General features: G+C 40.4%; 1 protein-coding gene across 2 annotated transcripts in view; it reads right to left on the bottom strand.

The window, feature by feature from the left end:
• The window catches only part of LOC138300602 (heparan-alpha-glucosaminide N-acetyltransferase-like), a 1,159,463-nt gene that overhangs the window by 130,713 nt on the left and 1,011,080 nt on the right, over nt 1-17,670 (bottom strand). For both annotated transcript variants that reach the window (XM_069240195.1, XM_069240196.1), the window contains one exon: nt 9,536-9,613. In XM_069240195.1, the coding sequence (XP_069096296.1) occupies nt 9,536-9,613 (78 nt within the window). The remainder of the gene's footprint in view (nt 1-9,535; nt 9,614-17,670) is intronic.

Raw genomic sequence — 17,670 nt, 5'->3', positions numbered from 1 at the left:
AGACAGCACCTTCGGTGGGTGCCCCTACCAAATGAGAAAGAGCACAGGATCACTAGTGGAACACATAACACACTGAAAGGAATCTGGAACCGCAATTGGGTCATCATTCTTAGATATTAAAAGTAGCACATGAGTCTGTGATGATGAAGATACATAGAAACCAAATTTTGTAATATTGATAATAATTGTGTGGAAATAGAAAGGTTTTTCCAAGAATGAAGGTTCATGCGCTGACTTGTCCTACATCACAAAGTGTATGAAGAAACACTCCTGCACATTCCATTGATCACCACTGCACTCTTTACATCTCTCTGTGTTTATGACCTGCATTGCAGTTCATTGAAGCAGTGTGCAGAAAACAACCTTCTGTCATGCAGAGGATCTGCCATTTCTTTCCAACCACGAGGCTGAATTGCTATTCACTACGCTTACTTTGACTCATTTTAGTCTGAGTTTGACTTGATTCACTTTAGTTATTTGGGTAGTGACCTAAGTGTGATGTGCCTGGTTTGGCGCAGACAGCACTGTGTGTGTTGATGTTGGTGTCATGGCATCTTATCTCATTTTATTTGCACTAGGTGGCTTGAATACACATTGTTACAAATAAACAGGGTAACCCAATATTCCCCACAGAACTGCGTAATATAAACTGTAAAGTATACAGGGTCTGATTTATGAAACGTTAGCGCCGCCTTTATGTCATTTTTTTATGCAAAAGCAGCGCAAACTTCCAAAATATAATTCTATTTTGTAAGTTTGCACTGCTTTTGTGTCCTGATTTACTCCCAGCTGTCCTCTACATCAGTTTTTGAATTTCATGTTTCCGTTCGCAGGCCACCAGACATTTTGAGTTCACTTTCTTCAGTTTGAAAAATCCCACACCACCCCTGGCAATTGCGTTACCGCATGAACACTTATAATTATCCCTTTATCCTTATAATTATCCCTCTATCCTTATAATTATATTTTGTAAGTTTGCCCTGCTTTTGCATCAAAAAATGACATAAAGGCGGCACTAACTTTTCATATATCAGGCCCACAACGTTCATGGAGGATTCATTTGCATACAAATATTTCAGCAATATTAAGTACAACATTAATAGCATTTAATATCACTGAAATATTTGCATGCAAATGATTCCTCGATGAACATTGTGTGCTTTACAGTTTGAAAACACATTGTGCATTAGTGCATCATTTATGACATGCATGGAAGCATGAAAAACAGAGAACTTCTGCCGATTTAATACCAAGATGCAAGTACCAACTGGGGTTCCTGCATTGTTGTGATAGGGCTTTGCGATAGTGCTCAACATGACGCAAGCTGTTTCTTCAAGTTTGCTAGGGTCTGCTGGTGACTCTATGGGCCTGATTTATGAAAAGTTAGCGCTGCCTTTACGTCATTTTTTGACGCAAAAGCAGGGCAAACTTACAAAATATAATTATATTTTGTAAGTTTGTGCCGCTTTTGCGCTAAAAAATGACGTAAAGGTGGTGCTAACTTTTCATAAATCAGGCCCAAATGTTAAACATGCTTGTATGACATTAGGTTTATGGCTGTAAGTATAAGGCCTATAAAGACCTGGAATACAGAGCTTATAGTGTCCTGGTTGCTCTTGTGGGCCTTGGGAGTTCAGAGATAGCACCAAACACAACTACGTTGTCATGATTTGCTTGAAACACGATTTTGGTTTTATTATATGTGCTGATAATGTAAGGGTAAGGGAGAGGTTGTTTCTTTACTCCTTCTAGACTTTGACTTGGCTATTTTCAATGGCTGAAACAAACATGTGAGTTCTAAAGAAATTATTCCATAATGGGTTGTCTATTGCATAAAAGTGACTGAAAAGATTGACCAAATATGTGAATAAATATATTTTGCCAGATGTTAGGTCAATGCCTTGTTTTGTGCAAGGCATCAGTGGTGTGATCTGTAAATTAAAGACCTACTAGAAAGAAAGGATTTGCTTGTGTTGATACTTGATGAATATTCGTTCTATACAACAGTAGAGTAACAGCAGTGCAGTACTGTCTACCTGAAAGTTCTGCCTCATACTTGGAGGATACTGCTGTGGTTATTGAAGTGGCTACATTCATTTTCCTGTACAACTATTTTTGTTTAATTATTAGCTACAAAGACTTGGCACTTCCATAAGCAGTCTCTATACCCTTCTGTATGCTAAATTTCGGTTTGGCAGTTTATACAAAGAAACATAGCATCCAAATTTAAATTAAATTATAGATGTTTTATTTTTCATATGGAGTTCAACACTAATGAATCATACAATATATAGTGGTTTTCCTGGCAATCCTTTGAAATTCAAATTTCTCTCCTCTATGAGTTGAAATAAAGGGAAATGTTTGAATGCAACACTGGTAAAGAAAATGTCAAACTGGCTGCAATAGTCTGTAGTAGAAAAAAGACCTGCAAGTATCTTTATTACACATGTCTAGCTTTCATCCCACCCAGACAATTGACAGGATTCCATATTAAAAATGTATACGTACCAAATATAATTTTATTAATAGCATTATATTAAAACTTTAAAAATTAAAAATGTCAAATGGTCTGAAGAGAGGGTAACTTTGGTAAATAAATGTTGTTCATGGAACACTGAAACAACAGGCAACTGGTAAACATAATAATTTGGGAGATTGATTACCAGGTATTCCACTCAAGTTTTTAAATTCAAGTCGATTGTCCAGGAACAACGGCATATCTTGACTGTGAATTGTGTGTTTGCTGAACATTACCAGAAAGAGCAATAGTTACCTTTTCTAGAACTGAGAATGTATATGCTGAATTGACAAGAAATTTAGACAAATTTACCACTCAAAATCTGAAAAGGCTGAAATATCTTTTTAAATGTGGGATTGCTACATTGTGCATACAGGCAGTACACACATTTTCACAGTGCCTGTAACACATAACGTACAATTCCCACATTTAAGAAAGTTTGTGGTCCTACATTTTTTGAAGAAATGTACAGAGCTTATCAACAGGTCATTTGTACTGTCATTTAAGTTTTATGATATGCAACAGGACATTTGTAGTGTCATTAAAGTTGTATGTGATGCACACAATATGATAGTCTTTGCTTTTACTATTGTATTTATTATGTGATTTATTCCATCACATAAATGGCTTTGGTATGTTGCTGATCGACAACATATAGTTTTAGCTAATTGGCTCTATTGATTGTACTTTATGTCCAGGTTGTATTTGTGAAGGGAGAATTTTTGATGGTCATAGATAAAGTGACCAGCACACCTGTGTTCAGTGCACTATGTCTATTTGAAAGGTTAATAATTAGAGTCCTGTGACCAAGAAGAATCCCATGGAGAAACATTATTGACTGACAGCGCCCAGCCTGTTTTTTATCTGTTTAATAGTTTCATGTGATGGAATAAATATGATTTATTTGGACTGGTTGTGGAGTAATTATGTGGGTATGAGTGAAGTATTGTATCTGGAGGTACATAAACTGTTTTTCCTCTACATTTTTGGTATAGAAAAGGAGGTTGGTCTTGTGTTTCCTCAGCCTGATGTTGAAAGACCAGCTGTGTACAATAACATATTTCAGAACTCTGAGAAGATTATTTTCAGTAACCAATAGTCTAGATTTTGCACCAGCTGGAAACTTTTCTGAGGTTCAAATTCAGTTCTAACTATTGGGAATTATGGTGTAAGTGCATTGATATGAATGTTTGAGACAATCATTTCAGGTGTTTATAAAAGAGAAGCGGTCTTATGCCTTTGAAAGTCAAAGATGGTAAAAACATAGTTGAACTTGGCAGCTACATGAGCTTTCATACTATGCTTAAAGACAAAACACTTTAGTCACACTGAGTAGTGCCTCTCATTGTTAATAACTGGAGTGTGTTGTCATCTTTTTGTGTATTCTCGGAATCTCACATCCTAAGCATGATCTTCTTTGAAATAAGCTTCAGGCATTTCTCATCCATCTGCCAGAATAGCGGCTAAAGAATATCAGTAGGCCAAAATTTCGAGGTTCAACTATAAAGGACAAAAATACTGTGATGGTAAATATTTATAAGCATGTATAGGTTACTATTCTTAACTTCACATCTTTGTACCTATAAGTTATGTATGTATATATATGTATATATATATATATATATATATATATATATATATATATAAATTCAGAATAGTAAATCCATAGTTACTTACATATGTTTACCTTCATGATATTTTGGTCCTCGATATTAAGACCTCAAAATTGTTTCCCCACAATATTTTTGTCCTCATTATTGTGACATACAACCCCCAACCATTTAGTAGACAACCTCAGCTGTGTAGACAGATGGTAGAGTAAGAGCTGCCTCAGACCCCTGTGGAAACGAGGCACATGTGTGCACGTCATGAGCTTTCTTATGCCTTTGGATAACCTCCCTCTACGGCTGCACATTCATGGAGCACAACAATGCGAGGTTGATAATACAGATGCCAGGGCATAAACGAAAGGGATGAGGGAATGAGACCAGCAGTGACATTTTAGACCTAAAGCTCATGTGCACAATTAATCTGTGTAGAAAACAGGTGAGCCACTGTTACCCTACAATCCTACTACCATCAAACTTCCTCAGATGTCACAAGAAGCAGTGTTCAAACATGTTGGAAGCTGCTATCAGATTCAGTGTGACCTCTAACATGCCCTTGTCCTAGGATTATAACATTAGCCGTTAAAGTATAATTCAGGGTATGTGAAGAACATCTCCGTGGCTGGTGTAAAGGTCAAGAAAATACATGTCACAATGTTGCAACTGCTCTCGTGCAAAGTTTGTGTTTGAATGTGTATATACAATTTTGAGACATAGTACTAAGTTTCCCGTGCATGTGAAAGATTAAGAGACTCCGACGGTATGTGAGGTTTCATAGTCACCTACATGGCCTTGTTACAAACCAATCGGGCATCTGACTAGAAGATTTTTTCTCTGAGGTACTCTTCCATTGCAAGATTATCTGGGCGCCCTTTTCTCAGATAGTGAGAAAAGTCTTTGGGAAGATACTGTCCCCTTAAATTGAAATTTGTGAGAGAGGAAACATATGTGAGCCCTAGGAAGAAAACACAACATTTGTTACACTCTGCACTGTGGGAAAAAAGGTTTGATTCTGTAGTAACTTTAGAAAGAAAGATCCACGAGGCTTAAACTTTTCTGTTTGATATCAAATAAGTTTGAAGAAGGGGCTTTGAAATTGAGTAGATCCTTTGTTTCAAAGAAACCCATAACTTAGTCTAGTCTGACAATTTATTAAAAATTAACTAATGGAATTATATAAATTAAGGAGTAGTGCAGGTTATGTGACCTTATATATATAAAATACATTGGATAAATGTACCATGAACATGTGAAGAGGTCTGTAGCATGTGGCGACCAGAGGTCCGTGCTGAGGGGGCTTCTGCCTTGCTCCAACAGGTATACTTAGGTATTTTACTTCTTGACTTATTATGCAGCATTCAATGTCAGCACCACCTAAAACGTGGAATACCTCTGAAGAATTCTAAGTGATGCAAAACATTAAGATGTCAGGAGATTACTTCAGTGAAAATTAAATTCCTCTAGATTGTTAAATGAAAGGAGATTATCTCATTCCATATCTATCCGTACTGTACTTTTAAAGGAAGAGTAAAACTGTAAATTAAAGATGAAAGGACTACATCTACCACAATGCTATGGGGCCTTACTGAAGGCAGACATGCTGGAGTCACTTGTGAAATGTTCACTGACTTCTATTCAATGCAATGTAACTCATCTTGGGCTGTCCATTTGAGAAAACTATCACAGCCAGACACATCTGTTCTCATCCTTTGAACCAGGTACTTCAGTAGAGCTGGCTTTTTTCATGTGCGCTCAGACTTGAAGAAAAGTGACTTTTGCAAGATTTGTTACTTCAGTTAGTGTGCTCCCTTGAGTGTTCACACACAATCATGTTTTATTTTATGGATTCGGTCCTTTTACTGTTTAACAATCCAATACAAGCAATATTTAGTTAATGTAATGCGGATTTCAGTGTATGATATGTACTGTGTGAATGTAAATGACATATAAATGTAGGAGATATTTCCTGATTAATAAATACTTGGTTATGACTATGAATGATTTTTTACACTGAAGGAATAGATTTCTTAACTTAGCCACATTAGGCCTTGACTCCATCTTGAATTCAACATGTGACTGTGTGTTTTTATTTCTTCTTTCTCCACCGCATCAAAGTGTGAAATGTTTTGCAAAGCAAGTGAAGTGATATGTTGTTCTTGGTGAACTCAGCGGTCCTCTTAATTGCAACTGTTCAAGGTTCACCCTTTATTCCTTCCTGAGACTCAGAGGGCCTGTTCATTTTATGAACTCTGCATTGTTTTGTGTGTGACAAGATTTGTACTGCCACATTAGATGAAATTAGGTCAGAAGGGAACTTATCGTTATAAATTTAGAAGATGGGGTTTGGTAATGTGTTTTGTGTTCTGTACAACGATTAGTTGAGCCCATGTAACATTCTCCTCACTTTATGCTGACAGTGTGATTTTTATTGTGTATTTTCTTATAAAAATAAGTGTTATTTTGAAGTAGAGTCAGGGCCATCTCTCTCTCTCTTAGAAACCCAACCATGCCCTACGATTCTGCGATTTGCTTTGCCTATCTCTGAGAGTTTTTCTATCATCCTTGAATTTTGCTGTAAGAGGCCTTATGCCTTCTCATGCTGCATCAATGCAATTTCCCCGATTATTAGTGATTGACCATCCATAACGTTAATCTTCCGTAATGATTTTAATTATTTAATAAACCTACATGGTTTCAAATTTGCTGCTGACTTAGGAAGGTATTATCTTAGATTATGCTTTTTGATTTATTGACAATTATGATGTGTTAGTGGCACAATACCTCAGGTATTGTTGAGGATATAATCGCCCCTCAGCCTGGATAGGTGCTTTAACTTTTATGTTAGCAGATTTTAAAAGATAGTGTGAACATAGGTAAAAATGTTCTCTTCAGTGGTTCTTCATACATTGATTCCGGCTTGGAAACTGCTGTTGTGCATGCTTTAAGAGTAACCAAGGTATATTGGGATGACACACTGAGGCCCTCATTACAGCTTCGGATGGCTGAAGCCGCTGCAGCCAGCATACCACCAGTGCTGGTGGTATGCTGGCCACCCTATTAAGAGTTTTCCGCTGAGCCAGCGGGCGAAAACAGCGTTTCCACCTGCTGGCCCAGCGGAAAACTCCCCACAACATTGACACCGGCTCGTAATCAAGTCGGCGGCAATGCTGTGGTGCGTTGGGTGCGGCAGCACCCGTCGTGCGTTTCACTGCACGTGATTCGGGCATTGAAATGCATGACAAGGCTGTCCATGGGGGCCCCTGCACTGCCCATGCCAAGAGCATGGGCAGTGCAGGAGGCCTCATGGGATCCGCGACACTCCCTTTCCGCCAGCCTTTGCATGGTGGTGAGACCTCCATGCAAATGCTGCCGGAAAAGGGTCTCGTAATCACCAGGACAGCTTTGCTTGCAGCGCTGCCCTGGCGAATTGCAACTGCTGAGACCGCCAGGCTGTCGACAGGCGGCAACCTGGCGGTGCTGGCTGTCGGCCCGTTGCCCATCTGCCACAGTCATAATAGAGCAGACCCACCGCCCTGTCTGCTGTGGTCCCACCGCCATTGCGAGTGTGGCGGTCTTGAGACCACCACACTCGTAATGAGGGCCTGAGTGACAAAATTGAAAACTATGTTTACTTTTGATATTGCTCTGCCTATCTGGGAAGGTAAACAAACCTCCAAAGTATTTGTTGTGTAGTTAATTCATTTAATGTTGGTTTCCTCCTTATCATAAAATGAGATCAGTTATATTTGTAATAAGAGTTATGCTCAGTTTTAAATAAAATTGGACATCTCTTTTTTGGGATAATTTTATTCAGAGTCAAAATAAGCATGGTGCCTTGTGATTTTAGTATAAACAGGTGGTGAAGTGGAAGAACTTGGGCCCATATTTATACTTTTTGACGCTAAACTGCGCTAACGCAGTTTAGCGTAAAAAAATTTAGCGCCGTCTAACGCCATTCTGAAGCGCCATGCGGGCGCCGTATTTATGGAATGGCGTTAGCCGGCGCTAGCAGACCGGCGCTGCCTGGTGTGCGTGGAAAAAAACCACGTAGACCAGGCAGCGCCGGCGTAGGGGGAAAATGGCGTTAGGGCGTCTTAAAATGGGGCAAGTCAGGTTGAGGCAAAAAAATCGCCTCAACCCGATTTGCGCCATTTTTTTCGACGCCCAGACGCCATTTAAATGACTCCTGTCTTAGTAAAGACAGGAGTCATGCCCCCTTGCCCAATGGCCATGCCCAGGGGACTTATGTCCCCTGGGCATGGTCATTGGGCATAGTGGCATGTAGGGGGGCACAAATAAGGCCCCCCTATGCCACCAAAAAAAAATTAAAAATATAAATAATTATACTTACCTGAACTTACCTGAATGTCCCTGGGGTGGGTCCCTCCATCCTTGGGTGTCCTCCTGGGGTGGGCAGGGGTGGCAGGGGTGTCCCTGGGGGCAGGGGAGGGCACCTGTGGGCTCATTTTGAGCCCACAGGCCCCTTAACGCCTACCCTGACCCAGGCGTTAAATAGTGGCGCAAATGCGGGGTTTTTTGACCCGCCAACTCCCGGGCGTGATTTTTGCCCGGGAGTATAAATACGACGCATTTGCGTCGCCGTCATTTTTTTAGACGGGAACGCCTTCCTTGCATCTCATTAACGCAAGGAAGGCGTTCACGCCAAAAAATGACGCTATTTGCCCATACTATGGCGCTAGACGCGTCTAACGCCAACGTATAAATATGGCGTTAGTTTTGCGCCGAATTTGCGTCAAAAAAACGACGCTAATTCGGCGCAAACGGAGTATAAATACGGGCCTTAACATCTTAACAAAAGGTAAAAGAAACATTGTTGTGCAACTTTCCACACGGTGACAAATTTCTGGAGTGGTTAAAACATAAAAATCCAGGCTGCCTATCCGCTTGTCTGTGTGGGAGAAAACCTGTTACTCTCCAGATTACCTCACAGCATCACCTATACTTTGAGGAGGTGTGCAACTGAAGGCAGCCAGACGGCACAATTGTGATTAGTATTATGTTACCAGCATGTGTACAGTGCCTTCTACTGTTAGTATTGCACTGCTGTACTTTGTTAATGTGGATACCCTTTCACACCGTTCCAGGAATTCGAGTGATGGGTTGGGTATGTTGTTTGTTTATGTATCGTTAACACAGTTGCTAAGTGTTTTGCAATGGTTCGTGTTAGTTAACGTGAAAGTAAAATGAGATCCTTAAGTGCTCACCCATTAAAGGAGGTATCATACAGCTATGAGTTGCAGTGTGCTGGAGCAGGTCCTCTGACCATTTTAAAACACAAAGGTGTGTTTCCAGGAATACAAGGTATTTACGACCAGCACTAATGAAAACAAAGGAGTCAGCATTTAGGACAATGTATTCATCACCACACGTCAGCTGTTCTGCCACTCACCAGAAGTACGGCCCACACCACGAACCGCTTCAGAATGCTGTACGGCTGTTTCCGGTACAACAGGATAATCTTCCCGGCCTGCAGTTGGGGACACGGAAAAGGTGGCCATGTAAAACAAGGCAAGAAAGCACGTGCAGTTTTTTTTAATAGAATGGGAAACCACTGTTTGGAAGAAATATTAAACCCCAGCTGTTTGTGTGGTTAAAAGCTTTGTTACTTTGTTTCAAAATATTTTCACCCTCTCGGAATAGGTATACAAAAAGGCGCGCTGTTTCTGTCTATTTTACCACACCAAGGCCCTGATTTCAACTTGTGTAAGTACATGTATCAGTCACAATAAGTATAACATCAAAACAACGTTAGTATTTTAGGCAATTATTTACATTAAGAAAATATTCTTAGTAACTTCAAGAAGTGCTATACCCTGGTAAACATCTCAGTTACTCAGTAGCCATCATATTAAAAGAGGTTTATTGTGGATCAATTAACAACATTGCAAAAATACAATTCATCACAATAGATACAAAGTGGCTCATGTTGTACGTAAATATATATCAGCAATCAGTTAGCGTTTACATTAGAAATTTGAGACATAAAACCAAATGACAGTAAAAATTATCAATTTACAGTCAGCTCAGAATAAACATAAAACACAACAGACTTTTACTGCTTCTAATTAAATCATAATCCTTTGAGTTGGCCTGAAACAAATTGTTTAAACTTCTAACTCCCTCCACATCAGCCACCCCACACCAACAGTGTGTTATAAGCACATTTTGGGGACCACATACAAATATTTTACCAGTACCTCAACCTTCTGTGACCTTGTTATTCAGGCAGTATGAACATAACCCAAGTGATTTCAGGATCGTTTCTTACTATTGTCTAAAATACTCGTAATACTGTCGGTAAGGGTAGACAGTAATTTGTAATAACTCTGACATGAGCATGCGTTGCTGTCCAAGAATGAATGCTGCACCATTCTTAATTCCCTGAAGAAGAAAAATGAGAAATCTTATTCGTGTAAAAATAAATGCCTTACTTATGTTGAGACTGACTTCTGAAGATAGCCCCATATAACTGCTGGTGAATTTGTGGCTACAGCATATTTATAATGTTCTCTATTTGAAAAGACCCGTGAATCTAATTTAAAACATTTGAGAAGAAGTTTTGCTCTAAATAAATCTTTTAAAGTACGAATATGAGCCACCGAATGTCCTTGCTCACTTCAAGATTTTACTTTTTTCATTTTAAAGAACAGTACACAATGCATCAGAATCGATCTAATACAAAATAAATAATTCTCAAATGTGTTAAATCATTCACTAAAATCCCCTGTAACTGTACAGTCGAGTAATGCATAGTTGGCATTACCCGCATGCCATTGCACATCATTCAATTTGCCCCATATCTCGTACCTTTTTTCCTTTCTCTTAATTGTAGTTTAAGGCTGATAAAACTGTCATAAGCCTTTCCACCATTGTAAAACTTGTGGGGTATTTATTTTCTTTCCAATACCCTGCGAGTCTAGATATTACATACACTTCAAGATGTTCCATATTTGTGCACCTTTTTTGTGAGGTCTTTTAGATTCACAGTAAGACCCTGATTATGAGTTGCTCAGTAATAATGGGATGCAAAATCCTCACCCACAATTACCAGTACTGTGTGGTAACACCCTGCCAGTATTGGGCAATTACAAGTTTGACCCCTCCAAATGGGGAATTAGTGTACTGTGTGTAGTAAACATGCAGAATTCTTGTTGAGACTCTGGGTCTCAAGCCATGTCACAGCTACTTTTGGTGCAATCTATGATCATTGTGTGTGCTGAGGTGGAGGTCAAAAACCTAGAACTTGTTATGATGAACTCTAGGGAGTTGTGCACGCTTTGGGAGCAATTCAGCAGGCCTTTCTCCATCCCACCACAGATTTCGACCTTTGGCATAGCTTTGTGGTCCTTACAACCTAAAGATTTGGTGAAAAAACTTCCAATGATAGAGATGGAAAAATAGATACAGAAGACTGAAGAAAATACTCTGGCATCTTTTCAAGGGCTGTAAACAAATTTCCACACACAGGTTGCAGCTATTACAACAGGAAAAGTGTGTGTTGTTCTGATTACAAAGGGTGTGCAGATTTGGCACTGCACCATGTTGTGTCATAATTAACACATATTGTTCTCATTATTGCCACGCAAGCTGCAGTGGACGTCCGGCTGTGGATGAAGCAATTTCACTTTATGTCGCAATTTTAATACTTCAGATCTGCAGTTAAACTGCATCAGAGGGGCAAAAATGTTTTCTCATAACAATCAGTAAAAGGATGTTAGTAGCTGCACTTTTACATTTCTGTCTACTATAGTATGACATAATGACATAAAAACCAATAGTCCTGTCAATATTCACCTTATAGCCAAGGACGGAGTCTAGCCCTTCACTCTGAACCGCCCCCAACCCTGACCCTGAAGCCCGACCCTGAAGACCACATCATAACCCCTCCCACCTGTAGCACATGCACGATCGTTTATGAAACAGGAGTTGGAAACTAGATCAAATACTTCGTATAAATCTCTCCTAATGCCAAGCTTCCTCTCCCTGTAACCATACCCGCGCGCCAAGGGAAGCCATAAATGCAGAACGCGTCTCCGCCAGCCGCGCAATGCACCATGGGTTTCAAGTGCGCTAAATGCCCTGTCTACGTTCCTGTGATGAGCCCACGCAGAACGCGCCGGTAGCGATACACCCCCATTGTTGTCATCTTCTCGTGCCGTGCCCCTTGCCAACCAGTGCAAGTAGGCAGAGCCAAGGACGTAGCGTGACCCCTGCAGACCTTCTGCTGTTAGGAGTCCCTAGCGTTTATTGAACCCCTTTTTTAGGATGGGGGTCTTTAGTATATCTGTAAAACGACCAACGTTAGTGATATTTAAAATTTCAGGGGCCTTAACCACATTTTGCCAAGAAGGCAGCCAAAACCAGGTTGTGCCACTTCCAAGTTAATATGTTAGGCTTTAGCATATCAGTTTGTATCTGTCACTCCTAAAACTTGCCCTTTATTGGTGCATACTAGTGCTTCAATTGAGGTTACTAATGAACCATACTGTTGTATACTGCACTTTCAGTGCTCCCACAAATCAGGCTGAGGATACCAACATTTTTGCCTACAATTTCAAATTATTTCACATTTACAAAGAGCTTTCAACATTTCAGCTTTACATTTTGGTTTTCATGCACATATATTCTACTAATCTCCTAACATTTTTTTATGTTTTTTAAACAGTTACAAATCCCTGACTTGTCAGTGTAGACCTGCAGGCTTCAGGGCCTAAAGGTTCAGAACCGCTGTCCTACTACTTTAGTAAATTTTATATATATACATTTACATAAAAAATAGAACAAATTAGTTTGGCCCACTTTAAAATGCAACCACTTAAAATCTAGTCCAGTATTCCATATTTCAAAAGTGGAGAAAATGAAGTTTCTTCACTTCTTATACACATGCTGCCAAAACAGTGTAAAATCAGATTGTGTAAACTGGCTTACCCAAGTGGTTTTTTTTTACACTGGTGCAACGTTTCTGTAATCAACAATACTTAATGCTGCACCGTAACCTTCCATCTCAGTGTAAATGAATGATAGTTGGCAGACTCCTTTTGTATTTTCAAGAGTTCATTATTTTGTATATCTATGAATGACTACATTAGCTCAAACAGTTCATTGAGACCAAACTGAGACATGTAGGCGCTTTGGACAGATCCAAATTATAAATACTTTTTGGGAGGGAGGGAGTTGGAAGGCTGCTTGTTGTTTAGGCACAGATCTCGGGACCTCTTGAATATGCCTGTTTTGGCCTTTCTCTGCCCTCTTTCAAATTAACAGCCAGTCCTCAGTGGGTCACTTCGCTCATCACTACGACTGACCTCACATTAGCCAAGGGCAGAAAAGGGAAATAGGTCAGGCCTCACTCGGGGCACGGACAAGCCTACTGGCTGTGTGACACAGGTCAGACGAGGCTCTTTACTTCGTCACTGTTTTCCTGTTTCTATTTTTGTGCTGATAAGTCGGCAGTAAACGGATCGTTTTTTGTTCTGCCTGGTTGTTGTTTCACCGACTGGCTGAATAGATATGGACCTAGAAGTAAACTGATTGATAGTGAAAGCTTTTTAAAGTTGCGTTGATGCGGAAAAAAATCGTTACCCATGTTCTAATATATATATATATGGCTTATTGAAACATATAGGTTTCTTTTGTTATGACGTTTTAGATGGTGTGGATTAAAGCACTTTCTTGCATATTGCACGTGTCAAAAGGAAAGTTCACTGAGCTGTACGCTTGCTGCTGATAATGCGGACTTGTGGGAGTCACAACTTCCCAGTGAAGCAGCTTTCCCTCCTGATGTGTGTAACTTAAGCACCATAATTGTGGCTGTTGTTTACAGCACTTAAAATGGCAGACATATGATATTTAGTACTATATACATTTTGGTTATTTCTACAGGAAAAAACAAACACTTTTGAGCTGCCTTTTAAACCCACAGGTGGACTGGCCTAGCGGGAAACCCAGATATTTTACATCAAGCTGGTGCTTCTCGAAAGCTGGCAGGACCACGGCGGGATTATTCACAGTGATGCACGCAGACGGGGTTTGGCAGCAGTCATCTGCATGTAAGGCTTTTAGATAGGACTAAGAAAGCCTGAAGTGGAGCGCCAGATTCTCTGGGAGAATTGCAGCAGAATCAGTCAAATGCAGACCTGCCAAGTTAAAAAAAAAATCCCCATATGAGGAGGAGGCTAGATCTTGAAGGGGGTAGGGCCTCAAAACCCGAACTACCTCTGATGCTCTTCTGCCTCCTCTGCCCCTCCAAACCCTGCCACCATAAAAAGGAAACTAGCTGAGGCTGTTGCCGGCATACCTCTTAGTGGGCATCGGCTGCTAAACACTTCCAAAGACAAGCTGAAAATAAACTCTTTGTTGTGGCTTCGAGCTCATTTTCCATGCCATGTGATATAGGCTCCTCACTGGGTGACCGTGTGAAGGATGCCAATATCGTGTGACACACGGTGGCACGGTATAAGCTGGCAGATCTGCAAATGTTAGGCAGGGATGGCTTGCTTACAGTCACATATCAGGCCTGCTGGCAGGGAGAGTCAAGTAAACCAATCAGATATTAGCTTGCTTTTGAAGCAGTGGATGATCATTTGCATAGCAGGCTTGACATCAATCACGTCAGACGTGCATGAGTTGGGCAGGCAAGAGTATAACTGGGAAAATGAACGTCCACCTGGCCCACACCTGCCTGCACATCTTTGTTTCCTGTGGCTGACTGTGCAACCGTAAAGTGCTGGGGCTGGTGGGACAATATTTGGCATTAGCAATGCTTCTTCTTTACATTCTTCATGATGTATTTTGTTTTTTTAGACACCCTTTTGTCTTTAACTATGTCTTCACCTGACAGTAAACGAAAGACGATAGTATGTTTTCTTTGCACCAATTTGAATCATATTTTCGTGACGTGCCTTCAAACTGAAAATGCTATCTATGCCTGATCTACGTCAGCCGCCTGCTACTAAGCACCCATGCTATCAACATTATGAAATTCCAAATGTTACTGCAGGTATTTGGCCACTATGTTCAGGTGGCATTTTTTTCTTATTTTTATTTTTTTGGATATGCTTGAAAAAATGCTTCTAAAAGAATAACTTTGACCTCAGTTTACCAGGGCAATGCCTGTTGAATTTACCACTGCTTCCTTAAATTGTATTCAATTTTACGTTGCCCAGCATAGTCATTTATGTCGACCAAACACCAAGACTTACTTGTGGAATACATTATGCCAACATTAAGAAGTTCAACGATGTAGCAGAGGACGTTTTCCTGAGTAAAGGATGGGTACGTATGATGTATTTGAAATAATAGTATATAAAGGAACAGTACACAGTTTGGGTTTATAGTTATAAATTGAATTTATTTTCAGAGAGTTTTTCATGTATTAGCTTTTAAAAAAAAAGAAAATGTCGATCCAGCCTCCTACTTTTTCTCTTCTCCGCCTCTATCTGCTCTCTCACACCGCAAACGGTATTAAATATGTCCAGATTAGGAACAGTTTTAGCTGTCTTCACAGCTTCATCTTTTTCCCAAAAATGAGTAATATGAATACACACATATAGACACACATAGAGGCTTTCGATCAGCTCTCTTCATCCATTGGTATCTGCAAGTGGTATTCATATTTTACATCCAACCATTACAGCACAAAGAATAGACAAAAGGTCAGCCCAACTCATCCACTGGCTGTCTTGCACAGTGAGTGATGATATCTTGCCTGAACACGTGTGCACAGCTATCTGGCATGAAGTGCCAGGGCTGCTGGGCCAATATATTATCTTAATATTATTCTAAATTGCGACCGTTAGCATATTGATTTTGCTTAAAAAAATAATCCTTCTCACCAAGGCCAAACCTGTTGATCTTGCTAGTGCTTGTTTTCTATTGATTGCATCTGTTTCGATATCAGCTGCCTTCTTTTTGTTCGGTTTATTACATCTTTCAAGACTGACACATTTCCTGCTTGTTAGTTTTGTCAAAGTTGGCCTGCTTTTTTTGGGGGGAATGAGTGGGTGGTGTCACCTATCTGTCTGCGATGTTTTTGAAGTTTTCACATTAATCTTAGTTATTGATTTTCGAATTTATTGTTTCTATATTTTTTTAATTGTTTGCCCTGCACCTTCAATGTAGGGGCTTGACGTGCCAGTCCAAAAGCCCTTTTGATAACTTAAACTGCAGTGTGTGTTGTTGGCGCTGTTCTGGTCATTAGCTCTAAACTTGATCAGTCCACCCTCGCGTAAACCCCTTCCGCCCCGCCTCTCATCTGTAATTATCTGCAATAATCCATCACTCTCCATTACACATAATTCCCCAGCCAGAAGCTAGGCTCGCCCTGTTCCTTGACCCCAATTTATTTCAGCTCTGCCCATGAAAGTACCACACACGTGTCACTTTCTAACATCCATGCTCCGAATGGCTCAAGAAGGGTCCAGGATACAGAGACATCAGCCTCCCACGCCACCCAGCCCCCCCATGTCAGATGCTCCAGACCCGTTCCTGTCTTTGTTTTCTGGTACATATAGTTTTTTTTCCAAGTACGAATCCGCTCTTAGAAGCGGAAGCTTGTAAAGGAAAACTGAACTACATGAGTTATTTACACTTGACGTGGAGCAACATGAGGTTGATGTGACGTCACACATTCGAAGCGCTAGCTTACAGAGTGTGCCATCGAGATCCCAATAAGAATTCCCTCTAAACTACAGGGAAACTTGCACATGCTCAGACTTAGCGCCTTATTAGAACAGCCCCCATAACAGGCCCAATAGTTCCTCTGCTTGGAGTTACAGCATCAGCAACTTGGGGTAGGTGGGATTAGCATATATTGAGAGGTGTACTCTGATGATTCTTTCAGAAATTGGAAATGTACTTTCTATTGGGAGTGCCTCAATGAATTCCCCAGGTAGTTCTTCATTTATCCACGGAGTTGCTCCTGGACATTTTCATTATTTTCAGGACCAGCTGAGGTGTCCAGATGAAACACATACGATCTGGGAGTTACCATGGATTTCGTAATTCTACTTCCTACTACAAGCCTCCTCAGAATTACATGGTTACTTGTAAAGGGGTGTCAGACTACTCAGGGTGCACTGCTATTGAACATCTGGCTCTTAAACAAATCCTTCGTACATCGCTGTCAACTTTCACCTTGCCCCTGAGGCTTAGTGGTCCACAGACCACCAATCTCGGAACCACAGCATTTGGCTTAAGGTGGACATGAACAAGGTTACACTGCCAGGCTAGACACACAAAAGCTTCCATGGGACACGTAGTCTCTGACAAGAATTTAAATCTTTCTAGATCCTAACATAACATAAGTCAATAAGGGAGCGTGGCTGCTTCTGATCAAAGCGTGGTATCCAAATCTAGAACGGTGCAGTTAAAATCCAGACAAGTGGAAATCAATGTAGCATTCTTTGCTGAGAATATCTTGGCCAAGTAAAGTAACTCAGCATTCCTTGTCTGTGAATGCACATACTGTTGGGGCATAATTGGCAGTCATTGTGGCACTTCTTGAATATGATGTCAAAAAAGGTC

Source organism: Pleurodeles waltl, chromosome 6 (genome assembly GCF_031143425.1).
Source record: "Pleurodeles waltl isolate 20211129_DDA chromosome 6, aPleWal1.hap1.20221129, whole genome shotgun sequence".
In the NCBI taxonomy this organism is placed as follows: Eukaryota; Metazoa; Chordata; class Amphibia; order Caudata; family Salamandridae; genus Pleurodeles; species Pleurodeles waltl.
Note: the sequence above shows the minus strand (reverse complement) of the source record. Positions and strands in the feature narration are given on the sequence as shown.